The following is an 18997-nucleotide window of genomic DNA, read 5'->3' as shown; positions in this document are numbered from 1 at the left end:
TGGTTTAAGGAGGAGGGACCGGTCGCGAAAGCTGGGCAGCACATGGATGAGTTGTCTGCACGCATCAATAGACTACATCCTACGCCGCTGGGGCAAGAGGTGTCCAGTGATGGCCGGGACACTGCTGAGGTCGGTGCTGGGGAGGAGACAACAGTGAACGGAAACGATGACGCCGTTGAAGAAGTTTCTGTTCAAAAGCCGGGCACATCCCGAATAAGGACCTGGCATGAGATCTTGATAACGGCGGAGGAACCCGATCTGACCAACACTGTAGAGCAGATTCTAGCAACTGTCCAACCGCCTTCGTTCCCTCGGTATGGTCGACTGCCCCCTTCGAAAACAGTACAGCTTATCCGGAGACCGACTCAACGCGAGGCCCGAGCACCTTCCGGTCTCTTCACGTTGTTGACTCCTATCGTGAACGACGAAGGTATAGAGGAACTTCGAGAGCAATCTCGATGGGTTATACAATCAAAGGCGGAACAGCGCATTATTGTGCAGTTCTACGTCACCAAGACGGGGACGTTCACAGAACAGTTGGGATTCGAGATTGTAGCCGGAGGATTCTCACCAGTGCAGACTTTCGTGGACGTGACGGGCTTCGCTGGTTTCCCCAAGATCAACAACGATTCCCGCAACGTCTTTATGAGGAGGGTCAAGAATCGGCCACGTGGCGGTTACTCTAGGAAGCAATTCATAACCTCTCAGAATGTGTTTGACTTCGGCCCGCTTCTGGCCGGTCGAACCATCGAAATGAGGGACGCACTTTTTGAGCTGGATCGAGACGATCCCGAGCGCCTGGCGGGTGAGCGTTTGTGGCGGCGGCATGCCGAGACACTCCGCGTCACGAACAACTCTTTGTTCCGCGCTGAGGTCCGATGCAGCATGGCCTCCGCGATGGCTGCTGGGCCAGGCCAGGTTACTGAGGACCCGGATACTTCGGAAGACTTCCCCCAGTTCTCGCTGGAGGAATGCCCGTTCGTCATTGAACCATCGCAGTTCACTCTTGAGCAGGATGAGACGAAGGACTTGCTACTATGGTGCTTCCCACAGCGTGAGGGTCAGGTTCGAGACACAATTACTATTCTGGTGAAGGATAACCCTGAAGTTTTCAAATGGGATGTTGAGGCTCTGGGCGGCATTCCTGCGTTCGACCTCGACACCGATCTGGTCGACTTTGGGAGCCTGATGGTGAACCAACGAGACAGCCGTACGATACGCATGGAGAACGTCGCGGCCATACCAATCGAGTGGGAGTTGCTCGCTGCAGGCGGTGACCGGGCAGAGGACTCCGAGACGGTTCCTCCAGGAGAAATCTCCATAGAGCCCCTGAGTGGGCATCTAGCTATTGGTGAAGTAACTGAAATCGCTATCATTTTCCACGCCGAAGATACCGTTTCACATGACTTTGTGATGAACATGGTGGTCCGAGACTGTGAAGGGCTCAACCGCTTCGCTCCTGAGCCCAGACCAATCCATTTCAAAGCTCAAGGCTTCAAGGTGCAGGTATCTGTGGTGATCCCGAGTAAGGCAGATGGGTTATCTTCAAACATCATAGACTTCGGGGATGTCCGAGTAGGCCAGGTAGCTGAGAGGTCGTTCGAGCTTGTTAACGACGGTGAGCATGCTGTTGATTATTCCCTCGTGGTGAGGGGTAAGATGATGCGTAGGCTGCTATCGGTGGATCCGGCGAGATCGACCCTTGAGCCTGGTCACCGGCAGGCGGTCAGTACCGCTCTGGTCTGCCCAAGGGCCATGTCAGTTATACAAAGTCCGGAGCTGTTCATGAAGCTTGTAGAGACTCGAACAAAAGAGGAAGTTAAACCGGAGATGCCTCCGTTCAAGATAACGGCGAAGGCGCACTTCAATCGTGTGACTGTCAGTCCTTCAACCGACGTCGATTTCGGAACCCTCATTGCTGGCGAGGCCGCGCGCCAGATCTTGAAGGTTACTAACGACGGAGTGTTTGAGACACCGTGGTCCCTCCTCGACATGAGCAGGCTACCAGATGCTCCCACCGACGGAATCGTTCCCGCATCGGAATCCACATGGACTGTAGGACCCTTCAGTGTAACACCCACCAGCGGAGCATTGATGCCTGGGGCAACTGTGGAACTGACTGTTACATTCGCGGCTTCGGAGGAAGACAACTTTTCGGCCAAGTTTGGTCTGTTGGTCGAAGGAACAGATTCGGGAGAGCCTATCGTCGTCAAGGTAATGGGCGAGAGCTACATACCAGGACTAGACACCGAGAACATGCACCTCCTGTTCGAGGAACAGTTCACGAGTAAAACGAGAGAGGACGCTGAGGCGATAGCGGGCTCCGCCGATCTCCGCGTGTATTGCGAAGATGAGAGGTTGTTCAGCTGTGGCCCTGTCATGGTAGGCAGGTCGGTGACGGAACGGTTCAGATTGTCGAACCCAACGGGTATTACTGTTGATGTTGAATGTAAGATTGAGAGTACTTCCGCTGGCACTCCATACACTTTATCACCATCGAACCTGAGCATCCCTCCTTTCGAGTACCGGTATGTCACTATGGCATTCAACCCACAAGCGGTTGGGACATTTGCTGCGAAGTTCTCAGCGGTAGTTCCAGCGGGAACTGACCCCTCAACGAATAGTCTTACCTTCGACGTACAAGGTGATGGCGTGTTGCCCGCTCTGACCTTGAAAGCCCCAGCTTTCACCACCACCACTGACGCGAAAAACTTGGGCTTCGAGTTTGGTGAGCTTCCGGTCGGAGCGACCCGAAACGTATCTTTCCTCCTCACTAACGAGCATCGTATAGATGCCACCTATAGACTTGAGCGTAGCGGTTCAGGCATGAGATCCTTTAGCATCACCGGTCCAGCGACTGAGACATTGAAGCCTGGAGAGACTCGGCAAGTCAGGGTAGGATACGCCCCTCAAGTGGCGTCCGACAACGATGAGCTTCTACTGAAAATTGTCACCGCGCATAACGAAGATGAGAGTCGCACGATGAAGGTAACAGGACGCGGCGTAATGCTACCGGTGGAGTGGTTGTTGCCTCAAGAAAACGACGAGGAGAATGAAAGCGTTCCATCAGTTGGCAGCTACTATCTCCATGACCTCCTAGATCTCGGTGATGTCCCGGTCGGGTCTGACAACGAAGTTACCCTCGGGCTGAAGAACATATCCGATCACACACAGAGATTTGAGCTGGCGGAGATCGCGGATCCTCAACTGCGGAACTGCATCGACATCGTGCCTTCAGTCGGCCATGTATATGCAGGAGAGACCAAAACGGTGATCGTACGAGTGAAGCCGGCGGAGAAGATTGTCCTGGAAAAGGCTAGGCTCCTGTTCAAGCTTATCGCGATCGACGTGGACAGCGGGCGCGTGTCCTGGGATAACTCACAACACGCTCGGCTCACTGGCAACGACGAACCAACTGCCCGACCAGAGCCCATCCATAACACTTTGAGTGACTCGCCGACTGAATTGCCCCTAAGAGTCTCGGTCAGGGCTGACTCTATAAGCTACTCTTGCACTCAAGAGGAACCTATAGTTTTCGTAACGACGATCCTCTACCACGCCAGGCAGCACACGTTCGTACTGGAGAACACCTCGGACATCTCTTTCGACTACTCGTGGAGGGTTGCCAACACAGCGCACGGCTCGACAGCCCATCGAGCCTTCACGGTGAAACCGTCATCAGGAAGACTCTCCGCCCGGGCGAAACTTGATGTTGTTGTACGGTTCAGTCCGACGGAGATGTGCGATTTCTCTACTGTGCGGCTAGAGCTTATGCTTCCTCAAGTGGATGAGGGAACACCCGCTCTGGCGCTCGAGCTGGACGCCTCAGCCACGTGCCCGGTGTGTCATTTCGAGCTTATCGAGTGCCCCACGTTGCCTGGTCGAGATGACGTCAGAGTCATCCAGTTCGAGTCTCTCGGTACTGGCGTCCGCAACCGCAAACGGTTCTGTGTGCTGAACACGACCAAGGAGAAATACCGATTCTTCTGGGTTGACCACCGCCAAGCTCTGCCTGATGGCTGCGCGGCTGATGATGGTCTCGATGAGCAAAATGCCGGAGCGACGATGCCGGGCAGCAGCCTACAACCTTTCGGGTGTGTGACCCGTGATGGTGAGATCGCCAGTGGCAAAAAGTACGAGATGGAGCTCCTCTACACCCCTATGACTACTGGCCGCCACGAGAGTTTTTGGACATTCCGTGTACCATCACAGAATCTCGTAGTCCCTCTCCAGCTCGTGGGGACTGTGCGAGAGCCAAGAGTTGATGTTGACTTGCCTAGTGTCAACTTTGGCAAAGTACGTCACAGGGCAGTCGCCCCCGGCTGCGGTGTCCGTCACCATCACTTGCAGGTTCTCATCAACTACGAGACTCGGCGAACTGTCAACCTAGTGAATCGTGAGCATCTGCCATTTCAATTCGTTATCGACTCGGGGAGTTGGCTGGACCCTCCACTCACTGTATCCCCTATGAAAGGTACGTCATCAACTAGTGGTTCCTCCGCTGTCATCTCGATAAGACGTGTTGCTTTCGTATAGGTGTAGTTAGTCCCGGCACTAATCTGCCCATTACCGTTACATTCAAGCCTTTCGAAGAACGAGTATATAACTTCAACGTCGTCGTGAATGTTAAGAGGAAGGTCGGCTCGCCCACGCCCGATAGATCGAGAACCCTTTCGCCAGGTTGAACCCGTGATATTGAATGTTAAAGGGAGCGCTTACGAGATCAAGACTACAGTGACACTGCTGACGGCACCCGATGCTGACTCTGGGCAAGAGCTCTTCTCAAAGGTGCAGTACGACTTTGGTTCCATGCAGGTAAGAAGCATGGCAACACGAGTGTTGCTATCAGGAACGGACTCTATCCCTTCTTCCAACTTGTCTTGAATCAGGTGATGGAGAGGAGATCCGTTTTCCTGTCTCTGCGGAACCACTCCAGTTTCGACCTGGAATATATTGCTCGGTTACGCACAGCAACCCGGCACGGCATGATGCAGGTGTGTATCGATTGATTGCTCCTCATTGACGCTGTAGCATCGGCATCAGCGAGCTATACATCCTTTGGTCCTCTACAAAGGTACCCAGCAATCCAAGAATGGGTCTTGTCCCGCCTTTCGTACGAGTCTCTCCCGCACATGGCTCGGCTGGTATCGACGAGCCAACTCTCATCGAAGTTGAATACTCGGCGCCTGATAATCACACCCTGCAGGGAACTACGTTGAAGGTGTCATTCAAGCAATCGGCGCTGAGTCCGCCTGAGGGAGTTATCTCTCAGATTCTCGTCGGAGGAAACGGCCCTGGCCAGAACGTGTATTCCATAGACCTCTCTGGCAGATCCAGGCGTCCAGCAGTTAATTTCTCGTTCACCGAGAAAGATTTCGGCCCAACTTTCATGCTCCAGTCACAGAGCTCTTCGGGCGCCACTGGTACGTCGAGAACTTGTTCTGCATCTCATCGATATCTCTCAGAAGCATCGGAAAATGTTTACTTCGGCAGTGAGGCTGAACTCGTCATAACGAACACGGATGCCAGTCCATGCAGAGTCACCGCAACGAAACTTGGAGACGGCGAAGAGTTTACTATCAAGTTGTCCGATGACCTGGAAATTTCTGTCGGAGAATCAGTAAGGGTACCGATAATATTCACCCCTCGGGAGCTGACCGTTTACACTGAAACTGTGGAGTTCACTCTGAATGGATGCACGAAGATGAACCTACAACTGAAGGGTATGATGGGTCTTCACGTGTTACGCAACATTGGAATCCTCTCCTTATTCATAGGTCGGGGTGTGCCACTTTACCTGGAGACAGAGTCACCAGAATCGCAGACTTCTGATTTCGGTCGCGTTTCTTTCGAACAGCGGCAGACTGTCGTCAAGGAAGTGGTGCTTGTGAACCGATCGGCTACAAGCGTCACGTTCAACGTGACAGATCTTGATGTGAGTCGACTCCTCAACAGCAGCTGCTAAGTTTATGTTTGGACAGGACCAACTCCGCGACAAGTGCGTATCTTGGCAACCTAGCGGTGTCGTCACGCTCAAGCGGCGAGAAAAGATGCTGTTTCGAATATCGTTCTGTCCTGAGAGTCGATTGCGACCCTTCACGTTACCTCTGTTCGCGAGGCTGAAGAGTCCATTCGCTGAGGGGAAATTCTTGGTCCGTGTGCTCAACGTGAAGGGATCGGCTCACACGTCGGAACTAATGAGAGGTAAGCTAGTGATCGCTACGCTATAATACTGCTCAACTCTTTCATGCGTGCTACCACATCGAGGAGAAGGAGAAACATCTGGCGTAGTTGTATACTATGTGGGTATTATCAGGTCAACACATGAGGAGCCCATAAAAAGACTACGTGATGTCCTAACATGTAGTTTCCCATGGAATATGATTGACTGTATGTGTTACCTTCGATGTTGGCATTTATGCTGTTGCGTGTATCAGTCGTTGCGCCAAATCTCTTCACCACGAATCCATTCAACACTGAGCATATGCAGATCAACGTGATGATCGAAGCCAAGGTCCTGAACCAAATCCAGGATACCACTGTACTCGGGAATCCCAACACCAACAACAATCCCACAGCGACCAGTCGATTAATTCACCTCCCTCAGCTCTGTCGAACATCTCCGAACCTCGATCTTTATCTCGCATGATTATAGCACCATTGCAGTATGAATGTTTCACGCGTAGTTCACAGTAAATCAAGCAACGTGATCGTGCCTCGTTTTTCGCCGATGCTCGAGCCCGTGTTCGCTAGTTCTACTCGCCAACAGCGCTATTAGTGAGACGAGCAGTTGTCATATCGCAGTGTGGTGTCGATACGAGCATCTAGTGACAGCATGCACATGACGACCTTGACATGAGGCGACGAGGCGATTCCTCAGATGATCACTAATGGAAGTCTAGGAAATCGCCGAGAAAAGAGTGATATCAACATGAGACAAGGTTTCCAACAATTCATCACGCGATTCTCCATTGAGCGAGTCTGCTCTACACCAACTATACGGACGCTTTCGGCCGCGACTTTTTCGAACGTGTCCGAACCTGGTCGTACTAATCGTTATACCAGACTGTTGTATCGACCGTCCGACAACGGTCTGGATCGACGATCACTGTCGAAGCTCAATACTCGAGAGTTTTAGTATTTGAGCCAGCACGTGTCCCGTACAAGCAGCTGTTTACTATCCCGTTGAAAGCATTCCTGCTCCTGACCATGGTGTCCGCTTGTTTCACGTTCGTTCGCGTGACGCTGCGGCCACCACTTTCTCAAACGCAAAACATCTTCTTGACTGTCGAGAGGGAAGCTATCAGGAACAAGAGACCAGTGAAAAAATCCCCACAATTGCCCCACAATTGGCGCCAAAAAGGTGATACCGATACATCACCATCGACTTCCAACGCTGGTTAAACAGTCGATGATCCACAGCCTGAGAGAATTACAAGCTGACCTAGTCGAAGCCGTGCCTGAGTGGAAGGGCGCGACCCGAGCTGGACTTGCCCAGAGAAGACATTCGCCAGGAGTAGTAGCAGAGAAACCGCTATAACCTGCTTCATGCTAAGCACGGACTGTGCAGCTATAATATAAAAACTAAGCTCAAACGGATCATTCAGAATACTGTCAACTCGGACACAGATACGGCAGGACAATCATCACATCGTTTATGATATCATGGTCTACTAAATCACTAAGATGGCTTCTGCCAACCCTAGTCTGTAGGGAGATTAGACTCAATCTGATTGTGGAACAGGGAGAGCCTAGTAGCCTTAGCGCTTTCCAGTAGGGGTCTGAGCACCTTCTCGATGACCTGTTGAGGTTCTTGCGTGACGGAAGATGGCGTACCACTCCTCCGTGAATTCTCAGTCGAAATGAAGTGGGCTAGCAAGCTTATCGTCTCAATCAGAACGGCATCATCCTCTCCATCGGCAAGATATCTCCGTATGGCACTCAGTCTACTACGATACTGTCGACCAATATGCTGCCCTATGGGATCCTCACCGTGCAGCAAGCAATGAGCATGTCCCTCCAGACCAAGCCCTACCAACGCCTCAGTGACGAATTCTGTAACCTCTACAGCGGCATCTTTGCTTTCTCGTAAAAGCAACGAGCGCTCTCCTCCTACCTTTAAAGCGAACTCAAGGAGACCGACATGAGAAGGGCCATCATCTTCCATGAGAATTGAGTCCAAGAGAGACTGTTGTTGCTGCTCTCCTACTCTCCAACTAGAGTGTGGACGACCAGCGGCTACGACACATTCGCTGTGGTTCAGGAGACCAGCACATTCCACATCTGCTTTTATGAACGCATTAGCGGCTTCTTCTACACAATGCATGTGGTGAATCGAAAGGCTCTCGAGCTTCTTCCTCCAACCATCGAGCAAAGCCGAGATCAGTCTGGACTCTATTTCGCTCTGAACTATCAGGCTCTTGGACCGGCTTGGCCCTAGGGGGCAATTTTCGATAGCCCATACATCTACAGCTGTAATGGCCGTGACTATATCGTCAACGACCATACCATCGGAGAAGAGCTCATGCGTCAAACTCATAGCCACCGCCGATTCAGGTCGTCTCACTCCAAAGCTCCTAAGGTCGTGCTTAAGCTTGCTGCGCCGACGCATTAGTCGGCGGAAATAAAGCATGATTCGGAAATCCGAGAAAGTGACCTTTCCCAGGAGCACTTTCACAAAGGTGGAACATGTGATACACGAGCCGTGCCCAGGGGGAGACTTCCAGTAAATCAAACTGCGCAATAGCTGCCAAGCCCTCTTCATCACGACCGATGGAATCCCATGCTGCTGTCGCAAGGAGGCCATGATAGACAAGGCAACCGACTTAAGACGCTCACCAGTGGCCTTGAACCGACCAGGGAGGGCATCATACAACCGGTCAATGGTAGAGTGCAGGTCAGTGTGGCTCCAAACACCAGCCTTCTTAGAGGCCCCCTTAGACATCTCTAAGCCCGACAGAGAAGGATCGATCAACTTGGCGAAGTCACTGCTGAGAAGTTCTGCCGCTTCCAAGTCACCCTCCTCTACGGCCTCATCATCGCCCTCCGAATCAAATTCTGACGGTGTTGGCGAAGACGCCTCTGACTCGCTTTCATCCGTTGAATACCCGACTTGAATCGCAGAATCAACTTGGGGATAGGGTGATTCAGTTCCCACAGCCACCTCCATCACAGCTCCAACGATGGTCTGTACCTCCCCATCACAAGATGACAGGAAGCTGCTGGCCTGCACCTCCTCATCGCTCAGCTGTGGAAGAGCCATAATATCCCTAACGGCCACTCTTGACAAGGTCAGTTCCCCGTGAACCATGGAGGAATGGGCAGCAAGGAGCCTGACGGCCTCCGCAAGCTCTGCAGGCAGACCCGACGTTAATGAACCGAGGACTCCTGGCTCGGCCGCGCTTCCTTCTAACAGTTCGCCTAGCGCACTAAACCATGCACGCCCACTACTCTCCAGTGGACCAGCTCCTGCACTCTCAGTCCGAGCACGGGCCGACCGAACGTCAGCCTTCAGAACGTCATTTTCAGCATATAACCGATCGATCTCATCGCGGGACTCAGCCAACCGACTCCGTAACCCTGCCTCGATGATCTTCGCTCTGACTGCCGCTGCCCGCGCCAAATCTGCCTTCGCTCCCAGCGATGTCACTTCCTTCACAAGTCCTCTTACTTCCCCCTGCAGTTCCTGCTTCTCACCTTCGAGCATGCTCAGCTGGGCATCGACGCCGTGATGTAATAACTCTATCACTTTTCGCAGTACTTGCCCGCGCTCTCGACATTCCCGGCTCAAATCTGCGACCAACAACAATCCGAAATACACAACTAAAGCCCAAGGGTGCTCACCTTCCTCCAAATCATCTAGTGCTGTCAGAATAGATCGAGTGATATGTTGACGCACCTTAGGCCTAGCAGTAGCCGGAGACGACGATTTCAAAGCTTCGACCTCAGCAAAGTCTTTCTCATCACGCTCCAGTCGATCGAGTAAGTGCAGTGCCTGGCGAAACGATAAAAGACGCTTACTGGGATCGGCCAACAGGCATACTCTCTCTCGAGGACTCGCGCATGGTATGGTCATGGTCTCCAGCTGGCACCAATCCTCTGCGTCGCCTCTCAACAACAGACTTATATTTTTCCGTTTTATACCGCCATTTCCACCGAATGTACAGGACGGCTTTTCCGTACGAGCAGTGACCTAGCCAATACGAACTCCTTTCCCTAACGCACTGTCGAGCCAGACCTACCATCGGTCGTCTCCAGCTGAGCGATGGAACGTCTGTTACGTCCTCAGTAACATCATCATTATCCAATACACGAAGGAGGGCAGATGTAACGTTGCTGTTGATGACCAATGGTGGATCGTAACCGGCACTACGACATCGCGGCATTCACTAAAAATAACTACCAGAGCGTTGACAAGGTGGCGAACGAGATCATAGATCGATCCATGGCTCACACCAGACAGATGGTTCTCCAGCGAACTGAAAGGCGGAAGGTCGAGCTCCCGAACAAAATGAACTGATTCGATTCGAACAATTTTTCTGTGGAACTTGGGCCCATTGCTTGAGCTAGCAAGCCTAACGATGATGCTTATGAGGAGGAAGCATATTCCTCTGTCGCTGTTGTACCTCCTCATCGAAAGCTGGGTCAAAATAAATGCGGGGAAGCGACCAGGCGAATATCTCCTAGTGTAATTAGCGATTGTAGCATGACGACCTTTGAGCTTTCAGAAGAGATAGCTGTACATTAGAGAGCTACTGACGTGTCTGGTAGTAACGATGCTCTTGTTGTTGTCGACGACCTCTTGAGATGAGGCAAGGAAGGTCAACGCTACCTCGATGCAGTTGCGCTGTTCGTGCAACTGCATGAAAACGCATTGTCAATCCGCCGAACGGGAATAGGTCCATTCGGATGAGCCAATTACACCGGTTTCGTGATCCTATTGAGTTCAGATCGCGTACAGTAGTGGCACCTCTAGAACTGGAGTCTGCCATGCGGGTACTCAACTTTCTGAAATTACTGGTATTCAACATAGTGCTGGTCATATTAGTTTACAGTCTCTACTCGGTGTTTCTCCCCTATCCTCTAATAGTAAATATAACAACAAAGGGAGATGATGTATGAAACTATGTATTGGAACATGCTATTTGTATTGATCCCCAACTGCGTCCTACTCCCCATTTGACCTGCAGTCTAACGGTCAGGGGGACAGCCGTGACCATAGCGTCAACAACAGCGTCCACAACAGGCTCGATTCGATCTTCGTCGACCTCGAGGAGCAGTTCGTCGTGAATCTGTAGGAGTATTTCGGCCGGTGGTCGCCTAACACAGCGCGTCGCCTCCGTCCAGCCAACGAAATCTGAGAACTTACCCGTTTTCATCCCGCATGGCTGCCAGCCTCCTTGCAACTTCCAACGTAGCAGCCTTCATGATATCAGCCGCACTAGCTTGGCACGCAGTATTCACCGCCTGCCGTTGGGCTCTTGCCCGCTCTTGGGCAGTGCCACCACCACCAAGACCCGCCAAATGCCGAGGTCGGCCTAGTATGCTCGGAACGGATGCACCCTCCCTCGTGGCTCCATGTATAACCGACCTCGTCCACTCCCGGACCCGAGGGAACTCGTTGTCGAATTTGCTCATCAGAGCTTCGCCCTCCGCCAGCGTGACACCCATCTCTCGAGACAGGCTTCGAGCTCCCATGCCATAGATCACCCCGTAGACCAGCTGCTTGATGCCGTTACGCTCCATATCACTGACCTCATTGAGAGCCTTCGATAGCCACGTTGACGCTATATGGACGAAGATGTCGTAGGTTGGACTTCCCGTAGAATTGTAGTCCCCATCAGGCTGGTTGAAGAGAGTGATGAGCCTCTGATCTCCGCAAAAGTGTGCCAGGAGCCGGGCCTGAGCGATGTGATGACGACTGAGTCTTAAATGCTTTAACCGAAGGTGATACCACCTCGAGCTGACAGTAGTCAACACTGAGGAGCAGTCGCCCCTTAGGAGCAACGAAGGCGTCCCGCAACGCTATAACGCGTTTACGAGCATCAGCATCGGCAGTCACTGCAACTGCTGCACTCTGCCGGAACACTTGGTCCGCAGGATACCTACATGGCAACCTCCAAGCTGAACCTCCTACAGAGCTCGGGCGAACCCACACGAGCTTCTGCCCTGTTGAAAGCTGAATTGTGCATTGAGGCGCACGGGAGGCAAGTTCTGGGTTGTCGTAGTCTGGCCATCCGGCTTCGATCCAATACCTGAGCAATGGCTTCCGGTGAGACCCTGAATGAGCTGCAACATTACTCAGCGAGAGAACGGCCCCCCATAGCAGTCGAGGTCGACCCAGAATCAATGTTATCGGCCACTGTGAGAGTATTGGACACGGAAACTAACGTGGCATCGAAGACGGCCCGATGTAGAGGTGGAGGGGCTGTTACAAGCGAGGCGAATACAGCGGTACCTACACTCTGTTGAGGAGAAGCATTGAGCAAGAAGATACCTTCTTGAAGCAGGTCGATCTTCCCTCTTTGGAAGTCAGTTGCCACAGAGGGCCGAGACACATCAGTAACCTCGAAGGCATTCTCCACCGTGAGAAGATTCGGATCTGTTGACTTCAACCTCCCCGTGGCAGTTCCTGTTGAGATAGTCCTATGCAGTGGTAAATGCTGTGATGATTTACCTGTTTGCGTGAAGGTAGTGTGGACCCGCAGGCCATCATGCAGCACGTGACGGTCGATGACAGCGTGCTTGCTCAGTACATGACTCAGACGCCTGTGTTCCATGATCCAATCGAATAGATCATGACAGCGGTCAGGAGGATCAAGTTGCATAAGCGTCTTCTGATCCACAGCGTAGACCTTGTGACCGTTCTTCTTCACCTTCCGTGGTCTCAGTCCTTCGGGCACAGGCACATTCAGGTCGTCGAATATTGCCTTACTCACGTCCTCGGCATTCCCAAGGGCCACGTAGCGGCCTACAGCCTCTCGAACGGCCACTTCAAGTGCCTGCATTTTATATCTAGCATGTTTGCCTTGCCGGTGGAACCAGTAGGATGGAGTAACCATGAGCCCCGTAACCTCCATGTCGACAAGGAGAGCAGCAGTTGGCGCCTCCACCGTGACGAGGAGTTCGAGAAGACCCGAATGCTGCACCAGGCCACGACCAAGCTCAGTACAGAGGGCGTAGATAGCGAGGCACTGCTTCAAGTCACGATCGAGGTAGTGAGGTGCTGACAGTTGCTTGACGTACTTCTCCAGCGAAGGACCAGTGGAGTCTTCTGGGTTGCGCAACCAGGCCATCAGGTGTGGGTCTACTACGACCGTGGAAGAGCACGCGGAGCACCGCATCTCGGGGTGCTTCCGCTTGAGCAATCTCCAAAAGTCAGCTGCGGATTCCGTGATGATGAGCGTGTACTGAGCTGAGGCCTCGACAACACGCCGCAGTTGTTCCATTGACTCGTCCAACAGCGAGTACTCGACAGCATTGCCATTCCGCCACATGACGGTCATACTGTCATCAACTCCTGTCCGACATACCAAAACATTGACTCCTTCCCGGATAGCATCCGCGAGGTCGAAGCAGCATCCCACACAGGCGATAGGAGGCATGGCCGCGAGGAAGTGCACCATCCAACGGCGCTGCTGCAGCTCTCGAGTGTTGGCTACAGAACTACGGCGTCGCTCCGTCGGGTCAAGGTCCTGCTCGAGCAAGGAAGTGTCCGGAGTGGCAGCCTCACCCGACGTACGAAGAGGAGCTGCTGTCAATCTCTTCGCTTGGCAGAGTGTACCGATGAAGATAATCGGCTCTCGGCTGAGGCCCTCGCCAATTTGTCTTTCAAAGTGAGGCTTCTGCGGCCGAGCCTACTCAGACCGGCCGATAACCGCTCCGGGTCCACCACGATTGTCACATCACATCGATCGCGCTGTGATGCCCAGAGGAACTCTGCCGGATCCGACACGTCGTGGTACCCCGTCGCAGGAGTGAAGCCGGCCTGAGATGGTTCGGTTCCGCCAGCAGGTGTGAACATAGTGGCAGTAGACAGGCGAGTTGATCGAGTGGGGCTGCATGGCTGGACTGCGGGGTTATTCTCATCAGGAACAGATGGCGTGGTAGAGACAACTGGAGGAGCCTCCGGTATGGGCCTGTGGGAAATCGTCACTTGAACTTCTCTAGCTTCCCTCAACTTCTGTTTCCGTTGCTCTCTGGCTGTCAGAGCGGCATCATTGATAAGTCGCTCGAGAGCGTCTTCCGGAACATCAGGGATCTGGCGTGGAAGGACACGTCGTAGGACAGCTTGCAGCTCTTGAGGAGTAGCGCCAGCCACCATCTTCGGACTCACGAAGCCCGCATCATACAACTGCCGTGCCCACGCTGGAGAAAGTTTAGGTATCTCAGATAGAGCAAGTAGCTCAGGTCGGCGATGACACATGCTGGAGAGACGGCCAGCGAATGTGTCGAAGACTGACTCGAGGATCCTCCAGCGGAGTTTACCACAGAATACTGCGATACAAGAGGTAAAGGCACTGGCTGATGATATGAGAGACTGCAGCAAGCCTCGGCCAATCTTGGTGCCAAAACGATGAATGACTTGTTCGATGGGTCTCTCACACATAAGGTCCCAAATGAGGAGGGTACTGTAGAACTTCACCACTCGGCGGCAACCATCTGGATCGCGATCTTTCACAGCTTGACTGAGCCTCCCCTGTATCGACGCTTGTTGTATCTTCGCCATGCTGATGCCAATGACCTCCAGCGAGGCCTGCTGCTGTCTATTGAGGTCACTCTCGACGACGGCAGCATAGGTATTCCAGTCGATCAAGGACTCGGATACTGATGCCTCCCATGGTGTGGCTAGATACACCAAGTGGAGATCTCCCTCTAGGCATAGACCTGTCTCATTGCGAAGCCGCTTCAGCTCCTCCCAGAGTACGATACCTGCTTCGCAGCTGAGACCACTAGCACACACCGCTCGGCCAAGATGGGTTGCCATATAAAGTTGACTGTCACGGTTGAAGTATACCATCCCAGATGAGAGCAAGTACTTCATGCCGGCGTGAACCGCAGGAAAATCGTCGGCCACGCTGTTGCGCCTCTTCTTCTCATTGCCTGGTGCCTCAAGTTGACGGTCCAGAAAGGTGGACCTCGCAAGCCGCATGATTTGATCGTCTCTCATTTGGCCGGCTGTCGCCATAACCTCCAATAAAAGTCGCTGTAGGCCCACACAGTTCTGGCCTAGCGCGCTCCTCAGAGGTGGCAACGTCGCCACGGCCATCGATGTCACACGTCTCTTCTCCACCTCATTGGAACAGATAACATAGCTTTCACCCGAGGCACTCGAATGACCCGACCGACCGGCACGGCCAGCCATCTGCCGGTATCTCGTCGTATCAAGAAACTCCGTGGCAATGAATGGAGTACGAAAGACGACTCGCTGTGCGGGAAGGTTCACACCGGCTGCGAGAGTACTAGTGCAAGCCAGGCATGTGATAGCCCCACTCCGGTACCCTCGTTCGACAATGTCTCGCTCTTCCGTAGTGAGACCACTGTGATGGAAGGCTATACCAACCAGGAGACCATCAGCCAAGTTCTTGTCCAGTCCAGTGCCAGTGTTGCAGCTACAGAGCTCGAGCTCAGCGCGGAGTTGAAGACGGTGATGATGGACCTCTTGGGATGGTGGAGGAGCAGACCTCCATGGTAAAGATTTGGTCAGAAGGCTGCATGCCACCTCACACTTCATTTTGGAAGGACAGAATACAAGCACTGAATTGCCGATCGATAGAGCCTCCCAAACAGCAAGCATAAAGCCGTCAGTGTCCGTTGGGGGCATAAGGTTGTTGGCATCCTCGAGGGCACGGATTGGCACTCGATCTTCATCGCAAGTGAAAACAGTTCTCTTGCAGACCACATACTCGTACAAAGGGACAGGACGAAAGTCGGTGACGTAGAGGCGGGCATCGAGCCAGGCCGCTACCTCAGAGACGTTCGGGAGCGTTGCGGACATGCCGACTATCTGGCATGTAGGAGCGAAGTAACGTACTTTGGCTACCAAGACCTCTAATAGATACCCTCGTTGGCTGTCACCGAGGAGGTGAAGCTCATCCAATACGAGGCAACCGAGGAGCCGAGAAAGCTCCGAGCCAGGATCGACTCCTGGCTGTTCTAATAAAGCGTTGACCAAGCTGTTGGCCTTCTCAATAGTGCAAACTGCAATGTCGTACCGTTCCATCGCCAGGAAGTTGCCAGAGGAACCACCATAGAAAGCCTGGACCTTGTATTGAGCAGATCGGCAAAGACTCTGGAGATAGGCTTCCTTCTCTGAGACTACACTGATGTAGGGTAGGACGAATAACGCTCGGCGACCATCACCAGCGAGTCGCCGCAGCATGACGATTTCCGATACCAATGTCTTGCCACCACTGGTTGGAGCACAGTAGATGAGATTACGATGGCCATCGAGAATTCCAGGGAGGGAGAGGCACTCGCTTTGCCATTGGTACAGCTGGTTGACACCTCTCGTGCGGTAAACCGACACGAGGGACTCCTTTAGTCCGAAAGAGCCGATGTCCATGTGAGAGTCAAGGGTTATAAAGCGGATGAACTAGAACGAATTCGTATCGGGTGATAATTCAAGTTTAACATGCGACAAACATATACACAAACGAAAAGCTGGCCATATGAGGAGTGCTTCAGTTGACATAGTCCGCACGACTGCGAGGATGGGCTACACGGACTTACCCAATGAAAGCTCACTTTAGTTCGATGGGAACAATTTCGCAACAGCGTCGTGCCATGGATTATGATTTGTGAGTGCTGACGGTAATCTACGGACTGCACTGTAACGCTGAACGGTACAGTGCAGTTTGCGAGCAGTGGAGGATAATCGGAGGTCCGAACCGAGAGATTGTTCGGATTTGATCCTCCATCACCCCTTCGATGTGAGCCAACGTGAAGCCGGAGAAGCACTCATGAATCTTCCTCTGCACAATAACTGTTCACATTGGGAAGTACCTCGAGTATGAGTGTGAATGATGCATACCGAGATGGTGTGAAAGTGAGTCGACTTGTTAGTCATTGCTCGATAATGGTCTTGTGTTCGACGAATTTGAATTTGCGTTTTCGAACTCATAAATTGTTTGAACTTTCGTTTTCGAGTGGCCTACGGAAAACGAACTTTCATTCCGAATTTGAAATTTCATTCCTGAAAAGCTCCTTTCACTCAGCGAAAATCAAATATCATTTACCTAGTTTGTTCTTTCACTTACTGAACGTAGGATTGAATAGATGTAGAAGCATTTCTATTGTCAAGAGCACCACTCAACGCTGAAGGCATTATATCCAAGCTAATAGAGTCCCGAAAAGCGCGGTTTCAACTGTCCACGATTGACCACACTCAAGAAAGGCATCACGAAGGACATGAAGTTAACTATTGAGGAACACTTAACACAAATGGGAATCATTTCTTCGCATTTTTCGTTTTATACTCTCACTTGCCCTCGCCACAGATTCCGGGTTAGCTGCGATCTATTCATCCACCTCCCCCTGGAGCCAGGACCTGTACAAGAACCAGGACTATTGTTCGTTAACTACGACCATGCTACAATTGTTCAACAGCTTACCGACCTGCTTGTCAAAAAGGCCACTCAGGCCTTCGCCTCGTGGCATGCCGAGATCGTTTACTAGCGACGCCCCGTTCACAGGAGCTCTCCAGTTACATCACCCGATGAGACCACTCTGCAGTACTCTCCGTCAGAAAGTAACTCTCTGTCAGCATTTAACGTACCGCTGCCTATCCGAATAAGAGACGAGGCACTTCGCAAGACAAATAGCGACGTCCCAGTCGTCCTCGAGGTAACGCGTGAAGTGTCCACGAACACAAAGTTGCCTAACTCGGTCGAGGAGGTCCTCGGCAATCGCGATGCAATCCCGCTGGTGACAGGTGCCCTCGCTAAATCAGCATTGCGCAGTTTCAAACCATCTCTCAGTCCGCTTATGGTGATACAGGTAAAGAGGGACACGAACAAGGACGTGGCAGGGATGGAAAACTACGACGACTATCAAGCACACACCGAGATGAGGAGCGCTCAAGTACCGTGCCTAGGCAGTAGTGGAGACAGCCTTGAGAGAACTCAACACAACGCGGAGTAGAGGACGTAGTATGAAGAAACGTAATGAGCCGTCAACCCATAAGCTCAAAGTCATCGAGCTCCTCATTGAACTCCATGACGTTACGTTTGACCTAAGAAAGACGATTGTGCAAGCTAATACCACTATGGGGGGTAGTACCTTAGACCCTTGGCTCCACTGAAGGCAGTCCTCCATCTCCCTTGTGACATGCATTGCTGGGTCACTAACGACATCGGGGCCGATAGAGATATGCCCTTGTTCGATGTAGCGGTTAGCCTGCGAGACCTAAGACCACCTGGAATGGTTACAAGTATACTACCATCGAATCCTACTTGCTCAGTAAAGTGATTCCGCGTTACAACAACTGAGAGCCGCCTCCGAGCGAAAGACGAGGCTGAGAGCTCAACGCACTTGTCCAGCGACGACGCGGTGGGAATTACTCCCATGGTGTATCTAGACTACAGTCATCCGCATACGGCTAAGACCAATGCCCTACAGTTTATCAAGAAGGACCTCGGTCATCTTGATACGTTCCTCATCGCTAGCAGGCAGTTTCCTCAACTGCGCTACAACTTTCGTGACCAATCCCGACAGCTTATTGTATCTTTTCCCGCACCTCGGCCAGGAGTAAGACCGCTAAGGCATCCTACCTTGTGTAATCCTCTCTGTCTTGGATGCCATATTTCCGGATGATCTTTGCCTCGCGGACGTTGTTATCATCTCTCTTCCACTGATACAAGTTCACCTTACGGAGCAGCTTCTGCTCATGAGGCTTTAATTGTCGCATTATCGAGGCGAAAACCTTTTGGCAAAATTACTACCCCCGACCACTCAACACTCTCCTTCCCAGTGCAGAAGCTACTATCACATAAGAACG

The 18997-nt window shown here is 52.3% G+C and overlaps 6 protein-coding genes across 6 annotated transcripts in view; 2 read left to right on the top strand and 4 right to left on the bottom strand.

The window, feature by feature from the left end:
• Positions 1-4815, top strand: part of Pmar_PMAR023627 (hypothetical protein) — a gene marked incomplete at both ends in the record, with an annotated part of 24737 nt that extends 19922 nt beyond the window's left edge. The window contains 3 exons of the mRNA XM_002785859.1: positions 914-4474; positions 4537-4637; positions 4681-4815. Of these exons, the coding sequence (XP_002785905.1) occupies positions 914-4474; positions 4537-4637; positions 4681-4815 (3797 nt within the window). The remainder of the gene's footprint in view (positions 1-913; positions 4475-4536; positions 4638-4680) is intronic.
• Positions 4816-5584: 769 nt separating this feature from the next.
• Positions 5585-5935, top strand: Pmar_PMAR023620 (hypothetical protein; the record flags this gene model as incomplete). Its single annotated transcript, XM_002785857.1, has 2 exons — positions 5585-5723; positions 5778-5935. Coding segments are annotated over 2 exons (297 nt in total), but the record flags the coding sequence as incomplete, so codon positions are not given.
• A 2477-nt stretch (positions 5936-8412) lies between these two features.
• On the bottom strand, positions 8413-10385 carry Pmar_PMAR023619 (hypothetical protein; the record flags this gene model as incomplete). Its single annotated transcript, XM_002785856.1, has 4 exons — positions 8413-8436; positions 8471-9792; positions 9844-9994; positions 10242-10385. The coding sequence occupies 4 exons, from the start codon at positions 10383-10385 to the stop codon at positions 8413-8415; spliced, it is 1641 nt and encodes a 546-aa protein (XP_002785902.1).
• A 658-nt stretch (positions 10386-11043) lies between these two features.
• On the bottom strand, positions 11044-16564 carry Pmar_PMAR023618 (dna polymerase theta, putative; the record flags this gene model as incomplete). Its single annotated transcript, XM_002785855.1, has 8 exons — positions 11044-11082; positions 11172-11319; positions 11369-11901; positions 11957-12104; positions 12156-12254; positions 12301-12631; positions 12677-13856; positions 13904-16564. The coding sequence occupies 8 exons, from the start codon at positions 16562-16564 to the stop codon at positions 11044-11046; spliced, it is 5139 nt and encodes a 1712-aa protein (XP_002785901.1).
• Positions 16565-16682: 118 nt separating this feature from the next.
• On the bottom strand, positions 16683-17658 carry Pmar_PMAR023617 (hypothetical protein; the record flags this gene model as incomplete). The annotated part of the gene is made up of 4 exons (XM_002785854.1): positions 16683-16704; positions 16849-16973; positions 17484-17548; positions 17613-17658. The coding sequence occupies 4 exons, from the start codon at positions 17656-17658 to the stop codon at positions 16683-16685; spliced, it is 258 nt and encodes an 85-aa protein (XP_002785900.1).
• A 481-nt stretch (positions 17659-18139) lies between these two features.
• On the bottom strand, positions 18140-18930 carry Pmar_PMAR023616 (U3 small nucleolar ribonucleoprotein IMP3, putative). The gene is made up of 5 exons (XM_002785853.1): positions 18771-18930; positions 18617-18724; positions 18453-18573; positions 18280-18405; positions 18140-18232 (listed from the first exon to the last, which is right to left on the bottom strand). Exons 1-5 carry the CDS (start codon positions 18905-18907, stop codon positions 18173-18175), a joined length of 552 nt encoding a protein of 183 aa, XP_002785899.1. The 5' UTR covers positions 18908-18930; the 3' UTR covers positions 18140-18172.
• Positions 18931-18997: the final 67 nt, after the last annotated feature.

Source organism: Perkinsus marinus (assembly GCF_000006405.1).
Source record: "Perkinsus marinus ATCC 50983 genomic scaffold scf_1104296931952, whole genome shotgun sequence".
Classification (NCBI taxonomy): domain Eukaryota; phylum Perkinsozoa; order Perkinsida; family Perkinsidae; genus Perkinsus; species Perkinsus marinus.
Note: the sequence above shows the minus strand (reverse complement) of the source record. Positions and strands in the feature narration are given on the sequence as shown.

Excerpts from the sequence above, each read along its gene's own strand:
- Pmar_PMAR023616 (XM_002785853.1), bottom strand. The coding sequence starts at position 18,907 with ATGCGACAATTAAAGCCTCATGAGCAGAAGCTGCTCCGTAAGGTGAAC. Across the intron at positions 18,574-18,616 it reads GAGGTCCTTCTTGATAAACT|ATACACCATGGGAGTAATTC; the intron begins GTAGGGCATTGG and ends ACTGTAGTCTAG. Across the intron at positions 18,233-18,279 it reads AGTGGAGCCAAGGGTCTAAG|GTCAAACGTAACGTCATGGA; the intron begins GTACTACCCCCC and ends CGTCTTTCTTAG.